The sequence below is a fragment of the Gymnogyps californianus genome, chromosome 6 (genome assembly GCF_018139145.2).
Source record: "Gymnogyps californianus isolate 813 chromosome 6, ASM1813914v2, whole genome shotgun sequence".
NCBI lineage: Eukaryota > Metazoa > Chordata > Aves > Accipitriformes > Cathartidae > Gymnogyps > Gymnogyps californianus.
The window spans coordinates 38,284,110-38,304,082 of NC_059476.1; the positions used below are offsets into that span (position 1 = coordinate 38,284,110).

The 19,973-nt window shown below is 57.3% G+C and overlaps 3 protein-coding genes, 1 long non-coding RNA gene and 1 other non-coding gene across 7 annotated transcripts; 3 read left to right on the forward strand and 2 right to left on the reverse strand.

Annotated features, from left to right (window-relative positions):
- Window positions 1-3,191: 3,191 nt before the first annotated feature.
- Window positions 3,192-5,310, reverse strand: EIF4EBP2 (eukaryotic translation initiation factor 4E binding protein 2). Its single transcript, XM_050899043.1, has 3 exons — window positions 5,172-5,310; window positions 4,186-4,362; window positions 3,192-4,092 (listed from the first exon to the last, which is right to left on the reverse strand). Exons 1-3 carry the CDS (start codon window positions 5,308-5,310, stop codon window positions 4,061-4,063), a joined length of 348 nt encoding a protein of 115 aa, XP_050755000.1. The 3' UTR covers window positions 3,192-4,060.
- A 176-nt stretch (window positions 5,311-5,486) lies between these two features.
- TRNAE-UUC (transfer RNA glutamic acid (anticodon UUC)) lies at window positions 5,487-5,558 on the forward strand. The gene has a single exon. It is a non-coding gene; the product is annotated as a tRNA-Glu (tRNA).
- A 645-nt stretch (window positions 5,559-6,203) lies between these two features.
- LRRC20 (leucine rich repeat containing 20) lies at window positions 6,204-14,575 on the forward strand. Of its 3 annotated transcripts, XM_050898939.1 has the most exons (4): window positions 6,204-6,300; window positions 7,501-7,650; window positions 9,308-9,475; window positions 13,976-14,575. In XM_050898939.1, exons 1-4 carry the CDS (start codon window positions 6,219-6,221, stop codon window positions 14,125-14,127), a joined length of 552 nt encoding a protein of 183 aa, XP_050754896.1. In that variant the 5' UTR covers window positions 6,204-6,218; the 3' UTR covers window positions 14,128-14,575. The 3 variants fall into 3 exon arrangements, with proteins under 3 accessions (XP_050754896.1, XP_050754895.1, XP_050754894.1); XM_050898938.1 differs by lacking the exon at window positions 9,308-9,475 and having other exon boundaries at window positions 6,219-6,300; XM_050898937.1 differs by lacking the exon at window positions 7,501-7,650 and having other exon boundaries at window positions 6,219-6,300.
- On the reverse strand, window positions 6,512-11,388 carry LOC127017705 (uncharacterized). The gene is made up of 3 exons (XR_007766635.1): window positions 11,289-11,388; window positions 9,331-9,453; window positions 6,512-8,447 (listed from the first exon to the last, which is right to left on the reverse strand). It is a non-coding gene; the product is annotated as an uncharacterized LOC127017705 (long non-coding RNA).
- A 1,249-nt stretch (window positions 14,576-15,824) lies between the features above and the next one.
- Window positions 15,825-19,886, forward strand: NPFFR1 (neuropeptide FF receptor 1). Its single transcript, XM_050898917.1, is given in 5 exon segments — window positions 15,825-15,858; window positions 17,500-17,796; window positions 18,655-18,754; window positions 19,104-19,357; window positions 19,360-19,886. Coding segments are annotated over 5 exon segments (1,212 nt in total).
- The last annotated feature ends 87 nt before the right edge of the window (window positions 19,887-19,973 follow it).

The following is a 19,973-nucleotide window of genomic DNA, read 5'->3' on the forward strand; positions in this document are numbered from 1 at the left end:
ACGGGAGGTCACGGCAGGACCACGCTGGGTGCAGCCAAGCCGGGGGGGGTGCACGAGGGGGCCCCCGTCCCCCAAAAACCCCAGGTTAGTGGCACCCTCGGTGCCGCCCTCCCGGCTTCGCCCGTGGGACCTGAGTGCGGGCGGTTTGGGAATGCGGCGTGCCGCTGCGGTATTTCACACGCGGAGTCTGCATCCCCAAGCGATGCACTTTCAGGGGTGTCGCAGTACGGGGGCGGGGGGGATTTGCTGGTAGTTTGCCGAGATGCCCCCAAAAATTGGGGGCCCCCAGGATCTGGCTGCTGCAGCCAGAGGGAGGGGACGCCCTGCTCCCACCCACCCCGCGGCACCCTTCCTACTAGGGGGGCAAAAAGGCTTTCGCCGCTCAGACCTGCCCCGTACAGAGTGGCTGGTATAAAAAAAGGCTGACTTTGCTGCTACTCGGTTTAAAACTTAAAAATATATGCGTATATATATTATTAAAGTGACAATTGTCCCGGACCAGGACAATTTGTGGCAACATACCTGCATCAGCACAGCCCCCTGCAAGGGCACGAGCCTGGGCTGGGTCCATCCAGAAGCAGCAGAGATGGAGCAGCCAAGGCTACAACCTGGGCTGAAGGACGCAGCCAGGCCAGAGGCTGGGCTTAAATGTGCTCCTGAGCATGGGGGGACCCCAGGTGAGGCTGCTCGGGGCTTTTGAGGTTCATCAGGACCCTCAAGGATGAGCCCGGGTCGGGGTGGCCGTACCCCCACGCTCATACCCACCTGCTTCTCCTTGGCCAGCACCGATTTGCGAGACGGCTTTGGCTTTGCAACAGCTTCAGCGGCCCCCAGCAGCTAAAACCCAGTTTACACGACGGCCTTAGCAGCACAGCTGACATTTCGGGGACTCGCCCAGCGCTCGCAAGGCAGGGATGGGCGCTGGGTGCTGGCGTACGCTCCTTTCGGCATCAGCTGGAAGGGGTCACCCGGGGGGGGGGGTGACCCCCGGGGCTGGTGCAAACATGCATTTAGCAGCAATGTGGGAAATTGCTGAGGGGTTGCAATTTAAGCTTGGCTTAAGTTCAGGGGTTTATTTGCACGTTTGGAGTCTGGCTTGGACATGTCCCAAGCAGGACTTTCTTTGGCACCTCTCTAGCTCGATGCCCTATATAGGTTTGATGTCTATATAGGTTTTTGCGCCTGGTGGTGCAGGATAAATGACCAATTTGCAGCAATTTTGTACGTGGGAGACCTTTCTACGGTAAAATCAGATTTTTCTGATTTTTCTGTACAGAAAATTTTGCAATCGAATCCCCCCCTTAACCCTTGGCTGTTGGCTCTGGGTTTGACCATCCCCTGCTCTTCGTAACACTGAGTTATGCCCGGCGAGAGGCAGGAGCTCGCTCCTGATTTGCTGCCCTTGGCCTGGATCCGCTTTTTTTTTTTCCAAATCGGAAATTTGGAAAGCAACTCACCTATAGAATTTGGGGGGGGGGGGGGGGGGGCTAAAATATAAAGGAGGGTTGACCCGCAAGGAGGGTGAAGCCCAGGCAGCGTTTGCTCCGAAGGGAAGGGAAAATCCGCCCCCCCCCTGCACCCCGAGTCACGGTCAGAAGAAACCTCCAGCACCTCGATTTAATAGAACCAAGATCTTTATTGATCTCACTGTAACAGCAACCACTGGCGAGAGCTTTTCTCCTCCCAAACACCTGCTTGAAGAGACGGTAAAAAAACCCAAATCTATACCCTGACTAGCAGAGGAGCTGCCCCGGCGAGGCCAGGCACTCCCTCCCTGCTCTTCAGCCCCGAGCCCGGTTATAAAAGAGAACCAGGAGAGAGTCGCTGGGATGGGGAACGGAGACGAAAGGAGGTCGGGAAAGGGGGCGTTTAGGAAAAAAAAAAAAAAAAGTGGTTTCCCTCCGGCTCCTGTCCGTAAGTTAAGTTGTCCTTGGATATTTTCTCTTCTTTTTTTTTTTTTTTTTTTTCTTCTTTTTTTTGGCTTGGAGAGCAGGTTTCCCAAAACGAGTGGCTGTGCCGAGGGTGCCGGGTCCCTGCATCCGCGGTGGCCGTCCCCGCTCCGCAAAGGATGTCCTTGTCCCCTGCCCCTGCCGCTCCCTCGATCTCAAGGACCTAACAGACCTCCTAGGATCTTCGCTTTAAGGAAAATATATTTATTTATATATAATATATATATTTGTGTGTGTCTTATCACCACCCACCCACACGCATATACATATTTCTACTTGCACTCACTCACTCGTGCGCCTACGACGGCCGGCTGCATGTTCACGTCGCGTCCCACCGAGCATGACCCATGCAAGGGAAAGGATGGGAGAGGCAACCCATTCCCTTGGGGTTTTTTTTTTTTTCGCTTTTCCCCCCCAAAACGAGCGGCAGGCCCCCCCCTCCCGCCCCCCACTCGCGAGAAAAGCAGCTGGAAGATGGGAGCTCGCAACCGGCCGCCGTGCCGACCCGCGCCAAACACACCTAGAGAAATAAATTACCGGACAGAAAGTGCACAAAGCCTGCAGCACGGATTCCGGTGCGGGACGTACCCGTTCCCGGCACGCAGAGCCACTGCCCCGGCAGGCGACGGGTCCCGGGGCTGGGTACCGGGGGGGGGGGGGGGTAGGGGGGGACACGACCCTGGTGAGGGAGGGAGGATGGATGGAGCAGGCACTCAGGTGGGAGCTGATAAAATGGCACTTGAGAAGGTTGCAAAGCTGTTGACGGCTCCCAACAGGCAGTAAAAAAAAAATAGGGGGGGTGGGGGGTGCCGGCGGGCTCGGGGGGCACAGCACGGCACCGCCGCGGCATCCCCTGCCACGCACGCCCTCACCGAACGCTGCTCTTCAAGGCGAGAGTCGCACCAAGAGAGGAGAAAAAAAATGAAATCCCATCTCCGGGGCGGGGGGGGGGTTCAAGATGCCGGACATAGGCAGGGTGGTCACGACGTGCCAGGCTGGCAAAGCCACCGCCGGCGGGGAGTTTAACACAGAAACCCTTTATCCACGGCAGCGCGACCCGGCCGGGGGAAGCCCCGGCACAAAAAGCGAGCTGCGGATGGCACCGACGCCGGCACCCTGCAACCGGAGCGCCTCGGGTGCAGCCGCGATGCTCCCGGCCGCAGCATCACATCCCTGCGGCGTCTCACCCCGTGTTCCCCCCCCCGGGTGCCCAGCTATTCCTGAGACATCCAACAGCGCCGAGGGATTTCACTCCTGTATTATTCACATTTTAAGGGGGGGGGGGGGGAGAGAATTAAAAAAAAAAAGCACTTAGAAAGCACTTTCCCAGAGGCACTCCTCCCCAGCCCGAAAAAAGAAGCGTTGCCGGTAAAGTGCCCCTTTTTAGTACCAAAAAAAAATAAAAGCAAGGGGTTTTTTGTAACATATGGCTACGTCGCTTTGAGTCCTGGCTGGCGGGTCGGGGACGCAGCCCCGGGTCGAAGGGCCAAGACGGAAGAAATCCGGGTAAGAGAGATGCGGGCGCGCTGCCCGACGCCGTCGGGGACTAACTCGGAACCCCAGAGCACCAAAGGGAACGGGCTGCCGACATTGTCCTCCGCCGAACGGCAGCAGGTCCCGGGGAAACTGAAAAAACCCCTCCCCGGGGTGCATGGTTTTAGGAGCGACGCTTTCCCCCTCCTCCCGAGAGGCTGCCCGAATTTTCTGGGAGAAGAGGCAAAGGGGGTGACGCAGCTCCGGATCGCCAAGCTGCCGGCAACGGGAGGTTTGGGGTAACGGGGCGGGGGGGGGGTTTGGGGGGGCCATGAGGCAGCAGAAGAGGCAAAGGGATGTTTTAAAAAGCAGCCCGGTGGAGATCAGGCTGCCGGCGGGCGGAGCAGGAGGAATAGGGCCGGATCCAGAAGGGATGCTCCGGCCGGCGCACGCTGGGACCAGTCACCCGTAAAGGGGGTGAAGCCAGAGTCGCGCTCCCTGGAAAGAGGGGGGGAGGCAGGTGGGGAGGGGGACGCCGGCGGGGACCGGTGCCGCCTCCGCCTCGCCGGGACGGATCCTGCTAAGCCGAATGGGGTGTGCACAGGTCTGGGGAGTTGCTGCCTCTCCGTGGTTCCCGCTCAGATATCCATCTCAAACTGAGCGTCGTCCCCTGGCGAGAGGCAAGGAGAGAAGCGTTATGGAGGGGGGGGGTTTGTCACCCTCCCCCCCAAATCCCCCCACCCCGGGGGGGGGGGTCCCTTACCCATGGATGGCTTCCCCTCCTGGTGGTTCAGGCTGTTGGCGTCCGCTTTGGGCTCCTCGCCGGCCGAGCCGGGGCTGGTGACGCCGGGAATATTGGGGAGGTGACAAGGCGGGGTCTGGGCCATGGGGGAGTTGCGGCGGTCCAGCAGGAACTTGCGGTCATAGATGATCCGGGTGCCTGGGGGCGGGGGGCAGAGGGGGGTGAATGAGAGGAGGATGGGGGGGGGATCCGGCCCGGCAGCGCTTGTTTGCGGAAGGAGTCTCCCGGCAGGACGGGCACCCTGGCCAAGGACCTCGGTCGCAGCCCAAGGATAGGCAGGGAGGGCAAGGGGGGGTTGCGTGCCACCGCGCTGCCCGCTCTTATCTGGGCACGGCGGGCGATAATTCGGTGCCGGATAAACACCCCCGGCGGCACCTGGGTACCAGCTGCCCCCGGGCCCTCGCCGTCGTCCTGGGCGCGGAGGCCTGGCAAACTCATGGCAGGGGTGGGAACGCATCCCCGGGATGCCGACGGATGCGGCACCCCGAAACGTCCCCTGTGTCCCTCTCCCCCGGCCGGGGACAAGGGATGCTCCGACCCCGGGGTGTCGAAGCGGGACGGGGCAGAACCCCCCCCCGCTCCTCACCACCGACACCTCGCGGGGCGTCGAGCCCCGCCGGCCGGCCGCGTCCCGCCCGGGGCCGCCTGCCACGCCGTACCCGGGGGGGCCAGCTCCCGCCGCTGCCGGGACCCCCTGCGCCCTCCGTTATGCACCGGAAAAATAATAAACCCTGCTCAACCCCCTCGCTTTAAGGACAACCGGCGGCAGGCGCTGTATCTGCACGATATATAGACGCGATATAGGCGCGATAGGCGCGCGATAGGTGGCGTTTCGCGGGGCGGGAGCGCTTCCCCCCCCACCCCCCCCGGCGCGGCCCCGCGGCCGTGGCCGCCGCCGCCGCCGCCGCCGCCGCCGCCCGGCAGGCCCCGTCCCGCCCGGTGCTTACCTCCCGGGGTGGTGGAGAAGAGGGTGCCGCCGGGGGTGGTGCAGTAGTCCGGGGGGAGCTGCGCCGCGTCGCTGAGGGCCACGGTGCGGGTGGGGATGGCCCGGCTCTGGCTGGGCTGGCGGCCGCCGGCGGACGACATGGCCCCGCGCTATTGTCCCCGCGGAGGCGGCGCGGAGCGGGCGCCGCCCCCCGCCCCCGTTCCCGTCCCCCCCCCCCCGCGCCGCCGCCGCCGCCGCCGCCGCGCAACCGCGTCCCGGCCGCCGCCGGCAGGGGGCAGGCGCCGGGGGGGCGGAGGGGGGCGCGCTGCCCGCGCCCTCCCACGTGGTCTAGCGGTGAGGATTCCTGGCTTTCACCCAGGCGGCCCGGGTTCGACTCCCGGCGTGGGAAGAGCTGTTTTTTGGGGGGGGGGGGGGGGGGGGGGGGGGGGGGGGGGGGGGGGGGGAGGGGGGGGGGGGGGGGGGGGGGGGGGTGTCGTGTGTCCCGTGTGTCGTCCGTCCCCCCCCCCGGCGGGTCGTCGTGTCCAGGGCTCCTTCTGCTAAAACATTTTGGCTGAGCCGAGCTGATCAAAGTCACCAAGAAAAGGGACGAGCTGATCAAAGTCACCAGGAAAGGGGACACATCCCCATATCCCAAATGAACCAACACAAAAAGTGGGGAATCCCGCGCCCAAAGGGCTACACCATCTCCGGATCACTAGGAAACTGGATGCATCCCTGTATCCCAAAGTACCATCCTGGAAAGTTGGGAATCCTGTGCCCTGAGGGCCACGCCAGCCCCAGATCACCGGGAAAGGGGATGTATCCCCATATCCCAAAGCAGGAAAGGGGATGTATCCCCATATCCCAAACGTACCATCCTGGAAAGCAGGGAATCGCATACCCTGAGGGCCATGCCAGCCACAGCACAGCCTCCCTCCCTCCACTGGGAACGCTGATCCCGCTGGTTATTTTTAGCATCCTTCTCCCAAGAGGCCGGAGCAGCCGGTTTCTCCCTCCAGCCGTGGATCCCCCCGGCCGAAGCGCGTCCCCGGCGGGACCGGGCGCCCGCATGCAGAAGAAGATGGGCGAGGCGGTAGCCCGGGTGGCCAGGAAGGTGAACGACACGGTGGAGAACAAAACGGATTCCCTGGGTAAGCCCGGCGCTCCGGCTCGGCTCCCGCTTTGGGGCCCGGAGAAGGATCGGGTATCCGGGAGCAGGGCTCTATTTCTTGCTGCCATGGTCTAAAAAAAGCTGCTGGCCCCCCCTCTGGGTGCTGCGCTCGAGGTTCCCGCACCCCCGGGGAAGGAAAAGGCTCCCCCAAAGGGCTCTCAGCCCCCCCAAAGTTTGAGCGGGTTCCCAGCGATGGCACATAATCCCATGGGACATGCCCCAGGGATACATCCCCCCCTCGCAAGCGATGGCAGGAGCCAGACCTTTCCCCGCATCGCCTTGTCAGATTTGTGTTTTCTGCAATTTCCCTGTTCCTAGCTAATATCCGAGACCCGCACGCAGTTCATCAAAAGAGAGAGATGAAAGCTGCTCATTTTTATTCATGCTGGATTCCCAGCCCTGGGGTATAAATCAGCGTACGCTGAGAGTCAGAGCTTCATTGCTCAGCCTCTCGACGTCCTCCTGAGCGAGACGACAAGCGAGGGAGGACCGAGCTTTTGCAGCCCCCGCCGTGGCTTTGGGGAGCGGGGGGTCAGGCAGGAGAGCCCAGGCTGAGCATCACAGGGCCGGGATACAGGGTTTCCATCCCCTGGCATGTCCCATGGGAGGAAACAGAAACAACTCGGAGCAAAACAAAAATGCCAACAGGTGAGAAGCGCAGCCAAATCCTTTTCCCCTCCCCGCTGCTTGCCATGGGGCAAGCACCCATCGCCAGGAGAAATCCAGCCAGGAGCACGCCCAGGGAAAGCCCTGCTCCATCCCCATCCCGGTCAGAGGTGGAGGAGGCATCCCTGCCGCTGCTCGACCATCCCCATGGGGTGTGAGGGATATAGGGGAGGGGGATTACTGAAGCTGCAAAGTTATTAGACACAGACAGGCTGGCGGAGGGTTTCCAAAAGGACACTGCAGCGTAGAAGTATTTGCAACGTGCTTTAGGGTTGAACGCACCTCAGGCAGAACAGCCTTAGCATCGCTGACGGGAACAAACTATTGGTGCTTGCGGAGGTGACGGCAAAGATCCCCACAATGCAGGGGAGTATGGCAGGGGACATTACGGCATCCGTGGGTGGCAGCACCCAGACAGGCAAATCGAGTATTAAGGGGTGGAAAACAAGACAGAAAGCACTGCTCCATCCCAGCTGGGGCGCATTCTAAGGTGCCTGGGTCTCTCCGGGGACAGACCTGGCCAACTGCAAGCTGATGACCTTCCCCATCGGCATCTACAAAGCCATGAGGAGCGTCACCGAGGGGATCCACCACATCTCCCTGGCAAACAACGAGCTGAAGTCCCTCACCAGCCGATTCGTCACCACCTTCAGCCAGCTGAGAGGTAAGGGACAGCCCCACTGCTTCGCAACAGCCACTTCCAAACCCCTGGCACCCAGCAAAGAGCCCCCAGGTTGCTGCAGAGGGGGCACAGCACCAGAGAGTTTCCCCACTGCAGTTTTTGCTCCTCTACGCTCGCACCTCATTCCAAGCACTAGTTCAGACCCCCAAAAATCCATTTTTCTTTACCCTTTCCAGCCCTTGCAGCAGGAGGGCATTGGTTTTGCTCTCACCCACCCTCCCAAACTCATGCCCTGCCACCTTCCAGCCACTTTCAGCAGTGGCCAGGCTGCTGCGGGGTCACTCATCATCCTCCGGCTCCCTCCAAGGATGGGGCTGGGGATGAAAGAGGACTGAAAAGGCAGCCAGGGCATAATGGTGCATGGCAGAGGTGGGGCATTTCAGGCTGCAGAAGGCATGCTGGCTTGCCACTGGCTATTTAGCCCCCATCGTGAGACATCAGTGACAGTTGCTCACTCCCCACTCGCTGCAGGAGATGGGGACGGCCATCAGTGCATGGCTGGTGTCATGGGGACACGTTCCTGCGGAGCCCAGCGAAAGCAGCCAGAAGCTAATCTGCTACAACATGGTCATGCAAGCATCCAGCGCCGTGGTTTTGAACGCTGGGGACTGCACCGGGGCTTTGCCTGCCTCTGCAGCAGCACCTGGGGCTCCGGCAGCTTTTAAAAGCAAATATTTTGTTCATACAACGTACTGCACGAGTGCCACCATGGTGGGTGTTTGGGGAGGCCTCCCGTGTTGTCCTGGAGCTGGAGCATCATCCGTGAAAACTCCCCTAGGCTGGAGAAAAGAAACACATCAAGCAAAGGAAATCAATTTGCATTTTCTAGACAGCATGGCAAGCCCCGGCGGGGGGGAAAGAAAAGGGTCTCATTCCCCAGCAAGGGCTTTGCTCCACCAGTGAACAAATCATTCTGGTGATGAACATGGCAGGGCTCAGCAGGGCTGCGGGCAGCCTTGCACCAGCCTGAATAAGGCAGGACCTATAAATACCAGGTATTAGCAGGGGCAGGGCAGCTTACGTGGATATTTATAGAGCAGAAAGCCCTGTGTCACTGGAGAAGGGCGCTGGGACAGCAGGATTTGGGTTCCTGTTCCCATGGCTAACGGCCTTTCATGCAGGAGTGCTGCTCCTGGCTCCACAGGAGCTCATTTAGGGGGGGAAGCATCACAGAGGGTTAAACTCTGTGGAATAGATATTTTTCACATATAAATACATTCCTTCCACCAGTCTGTTTATACCTCAGAAGGGGTTCAGGCACATGAAGATAGAAAACTAGCCTTAAGCTGTGACAAATGTCCATTGGGGGAGGAATTGCACTGACCTCACTAAGAAATATTGCTTATTTCTACAGCCCCTGCTTGCGAAACGCTGCACGGGTTTCATTAGGAAAGCCTGAGGAAGCCAAGAAACATATCGCTCCTAAAAGCAGTATTCACAGCAGGCAAAAGTACTATTGCAAACCATGGAGATGAGCAAAAAAAAAAAAATCTCGTTTTTGGAGTTGGAATCCCATTGCTGGACCTGGCAGCCCATGGGGAACAGAGACTGTAAATTAAGCTATGCATTAATTATTTTCCCATCTTTTTTCAACCCCCCCCAATCCCACCACTGCTCTCCTCTCTTCCTCGAACCGCAGAGCTCAACCTGGCAGGCAACTACCTGCACCGCCTGCCCGAGGAGGTCACCTCCCTGCTGCACCTCCGGGCCATCAACCTCTCCCGCAACAGGTTCCGGCGTTTCCCCGAGCCCCTGGCCGCCGTCGCCGCTCTGGAGACCATCGACCTGGAAGAGAACGAGATCGCAGGTGAGAAGGACCTTTTTTTGCTGGAGGTGAGGACAACCATCACCCCAGGGGGGCAACTGCACTTCCCAGTGGCAATGCCGATTCACATCCCTGGGCAGGGAGGGATGCTGGCTTGAAGCTTTGCTCGTGGTCCGCCATCCCCTGCGGACGCAGCCAGGCCGAGGGATGGCTTCGTGATCCAGCAAAAGGAGCATGAGTTCGGCAGGGGGAAGGGCACACGAGTGCCGAGGAGATGCTAAATAGACAGAGCCTCGTTAGCCGCTTGCTTTTGCTAATGTTTGCGCTGCCTCCCGGGACGAAGCTGTTGCAGGCACAGGGGGAATCAAGCCCCATTCACCACACTGGGATACAGCTCTCAAAGGCAGCTCCAGCTGTGACTCAAAATCACCAGATTTAATAAAAAAAAAATAGACCTGACTGCAGAACCCGGCCCCAAGGATGCTGGGCTGGGATGTTTGCTGCCAGGCAAAGTAAGGGCACGAGCCCACCTGAACATTTCCCAGAGCGAACAGGAGCCGTAACACTACAAAATCCCCTAAGAAAAGTGAAATTAAAGGGATTGTAAGAGCTGCTCATCCCCCGACCCTGCAGTCAGAGGAAAATCTTTCATGAGCAAAGCTGAAGCCTTTGGAGTCCCCGAAAGCTGGGCAAAAGGGGCAGCTGTTGCACGCAGATAAAAGGGGATTTATTTGGGAGCGAGCTTTGAAAGAGCCCAGGCTGGAGCATCCCACAGCCTCCACGGATCCCCGGGGAGGCAAATATCGAGTCCCCTCAATTTTGCTGTTTTATCTGGGATGGCTTCAGCTGCTGCTGGGAAAGCTGCTCCCTGCAACACAAGTTTCATTAACAGCATCAGCTGCTCCCTGGCCATGCCTGTAGAAACGCAAGACATTAAATACTGCTTCCATGAGAGCCAGCAGAAGACGCGTTTTTTTCCTCACCCCTTTCTTCTCTCCCACCTCCTGGAGAGAGCTGTCTCACTCCTAGTTCCCTCCATCACTTTTTGAGCTTAATTGGGCAACTTCAATCAGACCTGGTCTCCAAACAGCATACTTCCCGCTCATTTTGTGCGAGCAGGCTGCTGCAAGAAGGGACATACAGCTTTTTGTTGCATTTTTCCTTGCTTAAATGCAGGGAGGAAAGGATGCATCAAGGGTTGTACCCAGCTGGATTAATCCTGGGGAGAGGGTGGCTAGAAAACCCAGCTGCCAGGCTCGGTCACCTCCCACCAGGCTCCCCTTGGCTGCTGTTATCAGACTCAGGGAAAAAAAATAACAACAGGGTAGAAATTAACAATTTCAAGCTAAAATGTTTAACTGACATATCTTAGTAGTGAGCACGATGCTGTCTGGCTGCAGAAATAGGTTAGATTAGCTTATTTTATGCATTTTTTGGAAAGGGAAGAGGTAGAGATTAGAAAGCCAGGGGTGTTGCAGTCCATTTTTCCAAGGAAACAAAAGTCCAGGCAATCACACTGCTCCTGCCAACCCTTCCCAAATACCTCCCAGGCTCATCTGCACATGAGTTTGCATTTACATATATAGGCATTTTTATATGCTAATAGAGTTTTATATATTACCTATGAGCTTGTATTTATATATACTCCTTTTCCTCCCGCACTGGCCTGGCACAACAGGGGCAGGAGAGTTAAGGAGAGCCCATCAGCTTGAATTTATGTGGCACAAACTTTCTTTTTCCTTAACAGCCAAGTAGGATTTGTGCCCTTCACACTCATTTCACCCCAGGAGATCTTAGGCTAGGCTGTAGGAGATGGTATCTTCTCTTTCCCCCTCTGCACGCATATACAACTCACCCACTACAGCTGGCTAAGGACCTTGTTTTAGCAGCCAGCACATCCTTAGAGAAGCTCTTGAGGTATCCAAAAGTTCATCCAGGTCCATGCCCTCCAGCAGCAGTACCTACACACCTCCAGCCAGCTCAGCATCAGAACAGAGCTGCCCTAGCAGGGCAAAAGCTGCCTTTTACAATTTGGGAGCCAGGTTGCCCCACTTACCCCAGTAACGACTCGAGGACCCTGCTCCAGATAAAAGACTGGTCGGCAAGAGAAAGATGCTCCACAGACTGTGGGTGGGAGATGGAATTTAGGGAAGGACTAGGGCTTTCTCCAGCAGCGTGAAGGTTGCAGATAGTCTGGTTTGTGGCACTGCTGTAGCTACGTGCTGTTCCCGGTCCTGCCTGTCCTCCTCTGCTCTCTCAGTGATGCTGAAGGAGCTGATAGCAGGGTTGCTAAACCAGGTTTAAAAGCACCTGGTGAAAGAGGGCTGAGTCACCTACGAAGACGTTTTGAACTGGAGATGGTAGGTAATGTTTCCCAGCTAAAAGGAAACAGGAGTAAAAGGAGATTAATTAATGCCTGCCTGGAGTCTGTGGGCTCTGTGAAAGGAGACATTTAGTGCCATGAACTGCCCTTTTCATCTCAATGAGCTCTTAACCCTGGAGTGTAATTATGTATATATTAATGTCAGTGCTTTTAACTCTTTCCCTGCTAATTAGAGTTATATCAAATTAGCATTTTCAGCTCCCAAGTCCATGGGGATTTTTTGGCGCCTGAAGCTTCAGTTTCTCTTTCCCTTATTCCTTGATTAATGGTTTAATGCAGAAGATATTGAGACAGCGAGGGGGATGCTGGAGACCACTACCAAGGCTGGACAGGTTGCTGCTGGGGGCAACTGTGGCTAATTTTGTCCTCCTGAGCATCAAAGAGAACCACTCTTAATTTGGGATAATGGCATGGAAAATGCATCTTTGTTAATAGCCGCAGAGGAGCCAGTGAGCAGGTTTCCACCAGCGGGTTTGGAGGAGGCTGGCAGGAGCTGGCGGCCACCAAAGGATGCCGGTAATGCCGAAAGGCGACCGGGAAGCGGCTGGGCTGAGCTGAGCGGGGTCCTTCCCCCTTCGATTTGCAGCCGTATGTGGCTGTGAGACCTTTGGGGCTGTTAGTGTTCATTACCCGGCTCCTCAGATGCCTCGGCAGCCCTTTCATATCCATCTCCTCGGATGCCTCGGGAGCCCTTTCATCTGAAGGAGCTAGGTTTTTCACTTACTCATTATCATATTCTGATCTGAGAAAATTACTGTTTGCTTTAATTATGAAAAAGCCTTTCCCCCTCCCCCCCTTTTTTTTTGCTTAACTGATGAAGCCAGCCTGAATAATTCAGGCTCAAACGCAATTGCCTTATCCATTGGGGAGCTGGCAAGCGATGCTTCGGGTTGCTTATAGAGGAGTTTGTGGCTCCCATGGCAGGGCCGTATAGCTATAGGCTGCACTGCCTGCCCTGCCTGTCGCTTCATGCGGGGGGTGAGTCACTGCTCCTTACCTTGAATTAAGCTGCAGAGCTGGGCTGTTCCCACCCTGGGCAAGGCTTGCTCCTTAAAATACTTTCCTTAACACCCTAAATTTAAGCAAAGTGGGGGTTTATCACTCTGCATAGCCTTAGAAGCTCATTAAACAGGAAGAGCTCTCAAAAAAAAATTATTTTTGTGCATCAAGGGGGGGGGAAAAGGCAAAATGACACAGGGGAGTGGCAGTGAACAAATCTGCTGTAAAGAAGAGGTATTAAAAAAAATCCATGTGAAGCTCAGCCTGATGAGAGAGATGCGCTGCTAAGGAATATGTGTGTTACAGAAAATAGCACTGCTCTCTGGAGGGGAAAAGAAAAAAAGCCATCAAGGTGTTTGAATCTTTTTCCAGCATAAAATAAGTTTCATAGTTTAAAAACAGTATAATCATTAACACTGCAATTCTGCTCCAAGTATTGGCAGAAGAAACCGGAGCTGGGGATATAAAGGGCTCTTGCCATTTTGGTGGCTAAATTAAAGAGAAACTCTTCTTGGTAAACTCAGGCAAGTGGGCTTTTCAAGCCCCAAATATTGTGATTTGTAACAAAAGGCTAAATCTATCATCTTTTAATGATCTTAATGGTTAGGTTTTCGTATTGGTCTCATTCCTCTGCTCGCAGTGGATTCACGTTGGGACCATCCATGAGACCTGCACTTTTTTTTTTAAACTTAAAAAGAGCTTCCTTTAGAATTCATGGAAATTGCAAAATAGGAGGGTGCCTGGCGATGGCAGAGCGCCATTTGGCAGCCTGTCCGACAAGGGCAAAGAGCACGTGCTCTCCCGTTAGCCTGGTGAGGGCTCCTGGGCATTGCAACACTGGGAATAAAATAAGGGAATAAGTCTTTGAATACCAGTTTAGCACCCCAGCAGGGTTTTTTTTTAGGACTGGGCGAACTGGAGGGCAGTGTCCACATTTAATATCATGGTGTTTGCACGTTGCCAAGACATTTGCTTGAGTAGTCATATAATTTAATATTTTATTATGTTTCTGGCTTGATAAAAGCCTGGAGACCAGCGGGAGCAGGGTTTGCTCCGGGCTGCCCGTCGAGCCACGGCTTTCACCCCCTCTTGCCGCTCCGAATTCCCTGGCAGCCGACGCCAGGGTGGATGCTCACCCCTCTCGGTGCTCTCTTTTGCAGAGGTGCCGGTGGAGAAGCTGGCCTCCATGGCATCGCTGCGGAGCCTCAACCTACGGGCGAACCCCGTCGGCCCCGAGGTGCGGCTCCTCGTCCGGCCCCTCGTCCCCTTCGACCTGCTGCTGTCACCAGAGGAGCCCGTCCCCAAAGCCTGAGAGGGTCTCGGGGTGCCCGGGCGAGCTCTCCCGAGGAGCGACTGCCTGCAAGAGTGGTTTGCCTTAGGTCAGTCCCTGCTACGCTGCTGTTTCTGTCCCAAACCCGCAGCGAGGCAGCCAGTCCCTCTTGGTTTTGTTTCCTTAATAAAAAGCAAGCAGCGGGGCTCCTCCGTGAAGGGACGGCTCTGCCAGCTCCCGAGCCGGGGAACCTCCCGCTTTGTGTTTTGCCAAGCGCTTGGGGAGGAAGCGGAGCCGGGATGCGCAGCGGTGCGAGGTTTGGGTAAAATTGGGGGAGTTGGATGCTTGGCTGCATCCATCCTGCCTGGCCAGTGATGGGGAGCATCTGCTGCCCTGGGCCAGGGCCGGGACAGTGGGGGACATCCCTGCGGCCGTAAGGGTTCCCCCTTGAACTGCTGATATGGCAATGTGATTAAATGTTTTCCTGTTACGTGTGGGTTTGGTTTTTTTTTCTATTTGCTAAATTTATGAGTTATCAGTTGTCTTCTTTAAGAAGCCTCTTTGCAGATCCCCGTGGCTGCTCGCTGCAGCTCGGGCTGATGCCTCCGGCTGGATTCTGCCCAGACCTGAGCACTATTTCTCTGGATTTTCCCAGGGAAATTTTTTTCCCCCATGGTTTTTCACCGTGGAAATCAAAGCAACCCAGTGTCAGCGGGTCCCTGCATGCTGCTCACCCTGTGCCTGTCCCCAGAAGTGTGCACCCACCTCCTGGGTGCTGTGGGTCTTCAAGACATGCTGCTTTCTCTCCCAGAAGAAATGGGCTGTGGGGCTCAGGCTACGGCCCAGGGAGGGTGGCTCCTTGGTGGCAGGGAGGCCACTGCTAGGCACACTGGTGTCCCTTGGCAGCTGGCTGCCTGCAAAAAAAAAAACTCCTGGGAGAAATTGCAGGCGTTATCTCAAAATGCCTTGTTTAAACATCTCCCGTGTTTGCTCCTTCGTGTTTTTAAGGAACAAATGCTTCCCAATGATGTGGGCTGACTGGGGGCAGCCAGGAATGGTTAATCCTGGAAATACTTGACTTCTGGACTTGCCAAAGCCAAACTTTGGTAAAAGACCGTGGTAAAAGGGGGTTTGTTGATGTTGGCAGTGATGGAGGAGCTGGAGTCAAGCAGAGCAGCTTTGGGCCAGGACCAGCATCCCTAAGGACCGTGTTGCTTTTCCCCACCGCGTGGGTGATTTAGATGGGGTGGAGGATGGGGGTCCTCCCCACTCGGGTTGGGGGTCCCGGCACGTTTCCCCTCCCGGGGATGGGCAGGAGCGCTGCTGGGGACGCCGGCCATCAGCTGGAGGAGAGAGAGTCACCGAGTGCCAGCATCAGCATGGGGACCTCGGGGGTGGCGAGGGGGACACAGACCCCGACCCTCCTCAGGGAGCAAATGTGCTCCGGCTTTCCCCTTGCCTCCCGTGGGCTGCCCACTCCGTGCTGCCTCAGGCGTGGGGGGGGTGGGGGGGTGTGCGTGCGGGTACCCCGGTATCCATGGCGATAGGAGGCTGTCCCCCCGCCGCCCCCCTCTCCGCTGCAGCCGGCGAGCAGCCGCAACCAGCGCGGCGGCACCGGCACCGCGGTACTGGCACCGGGGCTCAGCCCCGGGCAGGGGGGGACCGGGGAAGGGACGGGGACAAACTCCCCTCGCCCCTGCCCCGGCAGCAGCCCCCCCCCCCCCACCTGCATGCCGGCGATGCAGCCCCCGGAGCCGGAGTGGGCTGGTGGAGGTGAGTACCGAGACCCGATTTATTTTATTTTATCCCCCCCAAAAAGGGTGTCCAGCCCCCCCCCCCCCCCGACCCCTATTCCATCAGCCCAGCCTTTCCCTGCAGTGGTTTCCCACAGCCAGACAGGGAGGTGGGTGGCCCATTGCCCCCCCCCCCCAGCCAGTCCCCCTCTGTCCCCTTGTCACCGCGTCCGAGATGTCAGTGCCGAACGGAGGATGCCTCCATCCATCCGGCACCGACCCGGGCGCTCGGCAGCCCCTTATTTTCCTTTCCTCATCTTCCGCCTCGCTTTTGAAACCGCCTGTGATTCTTCACCCGTAGGATACCCACCTCCCGCTAACGCTGCAAGACACTGCAGCCCAAAGAGATAAAGTCCAGCAAAGTTTCGGGCTTAATATCGCAGGTTTTGGGCAATCTCATTACAGTCTTTGCTATCACTTCTGCTAACGAAGCCAGTTCGTGCGGGTGCATCTGATGCCGACCGGCTGGAGCATCTTACCCCAGCAGCCCCAATGCTTCCTTGCCTCTCCGAGAGGTTCCTTCTCCCGTGCCTGCAACCCCCCCCCAGCACCTTTCTGAAGCCCCACTGGAAACATGTTGACCAAATCCTGCACCCAGGACAGGGGTATAGTGGCTGGGCAGGGCCACCCTCCGTGCCGGAGCCTCAGGGAAGCCGGTGGTCCCGGCGGCTGGGAAAAGCATCTTGGCTGGCAAGCCGAGCACCGGCACAGGGATAGGGATGGGGGGATGATAATGCCGCCCACCATGCAGCAGCTTTGCGGTGCTTTCTCAGAGCAAGGCTGACCTGCAGGCGGTTAGGCTGAGCCTTAAAGCAAAAATATGTCTTTTCTTGCCTTAAAATTGCAGCCTGGGTTTGCCCGGTGTAAGTCCCGTCACCGCTGCAGGCAGCTCCTGCCTGCCCCCGGCATCCTCCTGCGTCCCTGCCTGCTGCACAGACCTGCTCCCCCTGTTAAATCCGTAGCGACAAAATGCTATCCCCCCCCATCAGAAGCTCTCAGGGTCCCAGACCACGATCATAATTATGTATAATTATCGCTTTATACGTAAGGGGGAGGGCAGGGTCTCCTCTGCCCCAGCCTGTCTCCCTCGGGTACTGCGGCTTTGCCGGGGAGAAGAAGATTTTAGGGGATCTCAAATTGCAAGCCTCGAGCGCAAGGAGAATCACCAGCAGACACCCGGGAGCAGGGATGATCCCAGGCCGGCCGTGCCGGTGACCGCATGGATACGGCTCCCGCACGGCCGGAGTGTTGCGGTGTCGGGACATGGATTTCTCTTTCTTGCATCATCCCTAAAAAAATCCCACGAGAAGAGGATGTCTTCTGTGCTGCTTTTATTCCTCATCAAAATAATGGTATGAAATAATAATGGTATAAAATAATAATGGTATAAAATAATAATGGTATAAAATAATAATTCAGCTGAGGTTCTGCAGTACCTTGGGATGCATAACCCAAGAAGGAGGAGATTTGTTGGGGCACTGAGATGATCCCAGCAGGACACGTCCCAGCCAGGCTGGGCACTGGTATAAATATGAAAACCCGCCTCCGAGGGCATTAAGAAATGAAGGGAATAATCGCTTTATCCTCTCCCAGCTTCATTTTCCCGCCTTCCCTTCCCCAGGCCCTTCCAACAGCAGCTGGCCCAACTCCACCGCAAGCGAGAGCCACCCCCTGAGGGAGAACTACACCTTCCTGGCGTACTACCAGCACTCCTCCCCCGTGGCCGCCATGTTCATCCTGGCCTACACCTTCATCTTCCTCATGTGCATGATCGGCAACATCCTGGTGTGCTTCATCGTGGTGAAGAACCGCCAGATGCGGACGGTCACCAACATGTTCATCCTCAACCTGGCCATCAGCGACCTGCTGGTGGGCATCTTCTGCATGCCCACCACCTTGGTGGACAACCTCATCACGGGTGAGCGGGGCAGCGGAGGGGTGAGATGCAAGGTGGGGGGGAAAGCGGTGGGGAACATCACCCACCTTCTGCCCCCCGCACGTGAGGCTACCCCGTGGGCGATTTTTTTGCTGAGGATGAGGAGGGCAGGTGGTGGCCACTCAACCACATCTGATGAAAGATATCATCTAATTTAGAGCTACTATTTTAGGGGGGAAAAGTCCTCTTTTTTTTTTTTTTTTTTTGAGGTTTTGGACATTTTTTGGCAAAATAAGTATGACCTTAGCGGTGCATTTACATATTTATTTAAAGTTCAGCCATTCTCCATCAAGCAACGCTGAAAAAAACCCCTCCTCTTCTTGCATCGATGTTCTCCCATGCTGGCTCAGCTCCGCCCGTTGACCTTTCCAAAGATAAAAGGAGACATTGGCACGGTTGGCGGAGTTTAGCCGCAGCGGTAGCCAGGGCACGGGGCAGAGTCTGTATTTACTTATTACGGGGCGCGATTTGTTTGTTGCCAATGCCTTAGCACTGGGGTCAAGAAACAAGACGAAAAGCCCTTCTGGTTGAGGATCCCAAGGTCGGTCCCCGTGATAACAGCTCAAGCCCTACGTAAGGGTAGGAGAAATGGCAACCACCGTGCTCCTTGAGTTTCTAAGAAGTGTAATACGTGTCTTTATTACCAGTTTGGGGGGGGTTTCTCCAAGCATCTGTACTGCTAAAGGCCATCTCTGTATGAGCCAAAAATGCAGCCCCCCCTTAGGAGCAGGATTTAGCATCCCACAGCAACGACACAGTGGATGGGGACATCTAGAGGGAGCTGCCGATGGACCCGGCCGAGCCAAAGGCACCTACAGCCTCCACGGTGTCCCCTCGCAGGTTGGCCCTTTGACAACGTCATGTGCAAAATGAGCGGCCTGGTGCAGGGCATGTCCGTCTCCGCCTCCGTTTTCACGCTGGTGGCCATTGCCGTGGAGAGGTACGCCGGCGCGGGCATGCGGGGACATGGGGACCAAGCCACCCCCAGCGTGTTCAGGTGTCCCGCACGGTTTCCATCACGGGAAAGCTCCTGGGGACATCAGGAGCGTGTCCCAGCTCTCAAGGGGGACCACAAAGCTGTCCATGGGGCATCCCAGCAAGGTGTCCTTCCCCACCTTGGGCTCAAAACACCAGAGCTGGAGAGATCCCAACCTATCTCTGCCACCAAAAGCCATATGTAAAGAGCAACTCACTTTACCCTCCCTTCCCACCCCTGGGGCCTGGCCACCCTCCTTCCCTAGGGATGTCCCACCAGGTGCCCAAAGCCACCACCGTCTGCCCTCCCGCAGGTTTCGCTGCATCGTCCACCCCTTCCGGCAGAAGCTGACGCTGAGGAAAGCCCTGGTGACCATCACCATCATCTGGGTGCTGGCCTTGCTCATCATGTGCCCCGCCGCCATCACCCTGACCGTCACCAGGGAGGAGCACCACTTCATGGTGGACACCTACAACAACTCCTACCCCCTCTACTCCTGTTGGGAGGCCTGGCCCGAGACGGGGATGAGGAGGATCTACACCACCGTCCTCTTCTCCCACATCTACGTGGCCCCCTCGCCCTCATCGTCATCATGTACACCCGCATCGCCTTCAAGCTTTTCAAGTCGGCGGCGCCTGCCCGGGGCCGAGAGAAGCCGGAGGGGAGGAGGGTCTCCCGGAGGAAGGCCAAGGTGATCAACATGCTCATCATCGTCGCCCTCTTCTTCACCCTCTCCTGGCTGCCCCTCTGGACGCTGATGCTGCTGACGGACTACGGGCGGCTGACCGAGGGCCAGCTCCGCCTGGTCACCGTCTACGTCTTCCCCTTCGCCCACTGGCTGGCCTTCTTTAACAGCAGCGCCAACCCCATCATCTACGGCTACTTCAACGAGAACTTCCGACGGGGCTTCCAGGAGGCCTTCAGGGCCCCCTTCTGCTCGCCCCACCGCCACCACCGCGGGCCCTACGGCCGTGGGACCCTCTTCGGCGCCCGCAACCGCGTCTTCGCCCAGGCACGGGCCAGCGACTCGCCGCCCGCCTCCGAGTCGGGGCTCTTGGCGCCGCGCCGGGCCGGCGTCCCCGCGTGGGATGGCTGAGCGGCAGCGGTGGCCGCCGCCGGTCACCTGCGGACCGCCAAGGGCTTGCTGGGTGGGGAAGGGGGATTCGAAAGGGTGGCCGAAATA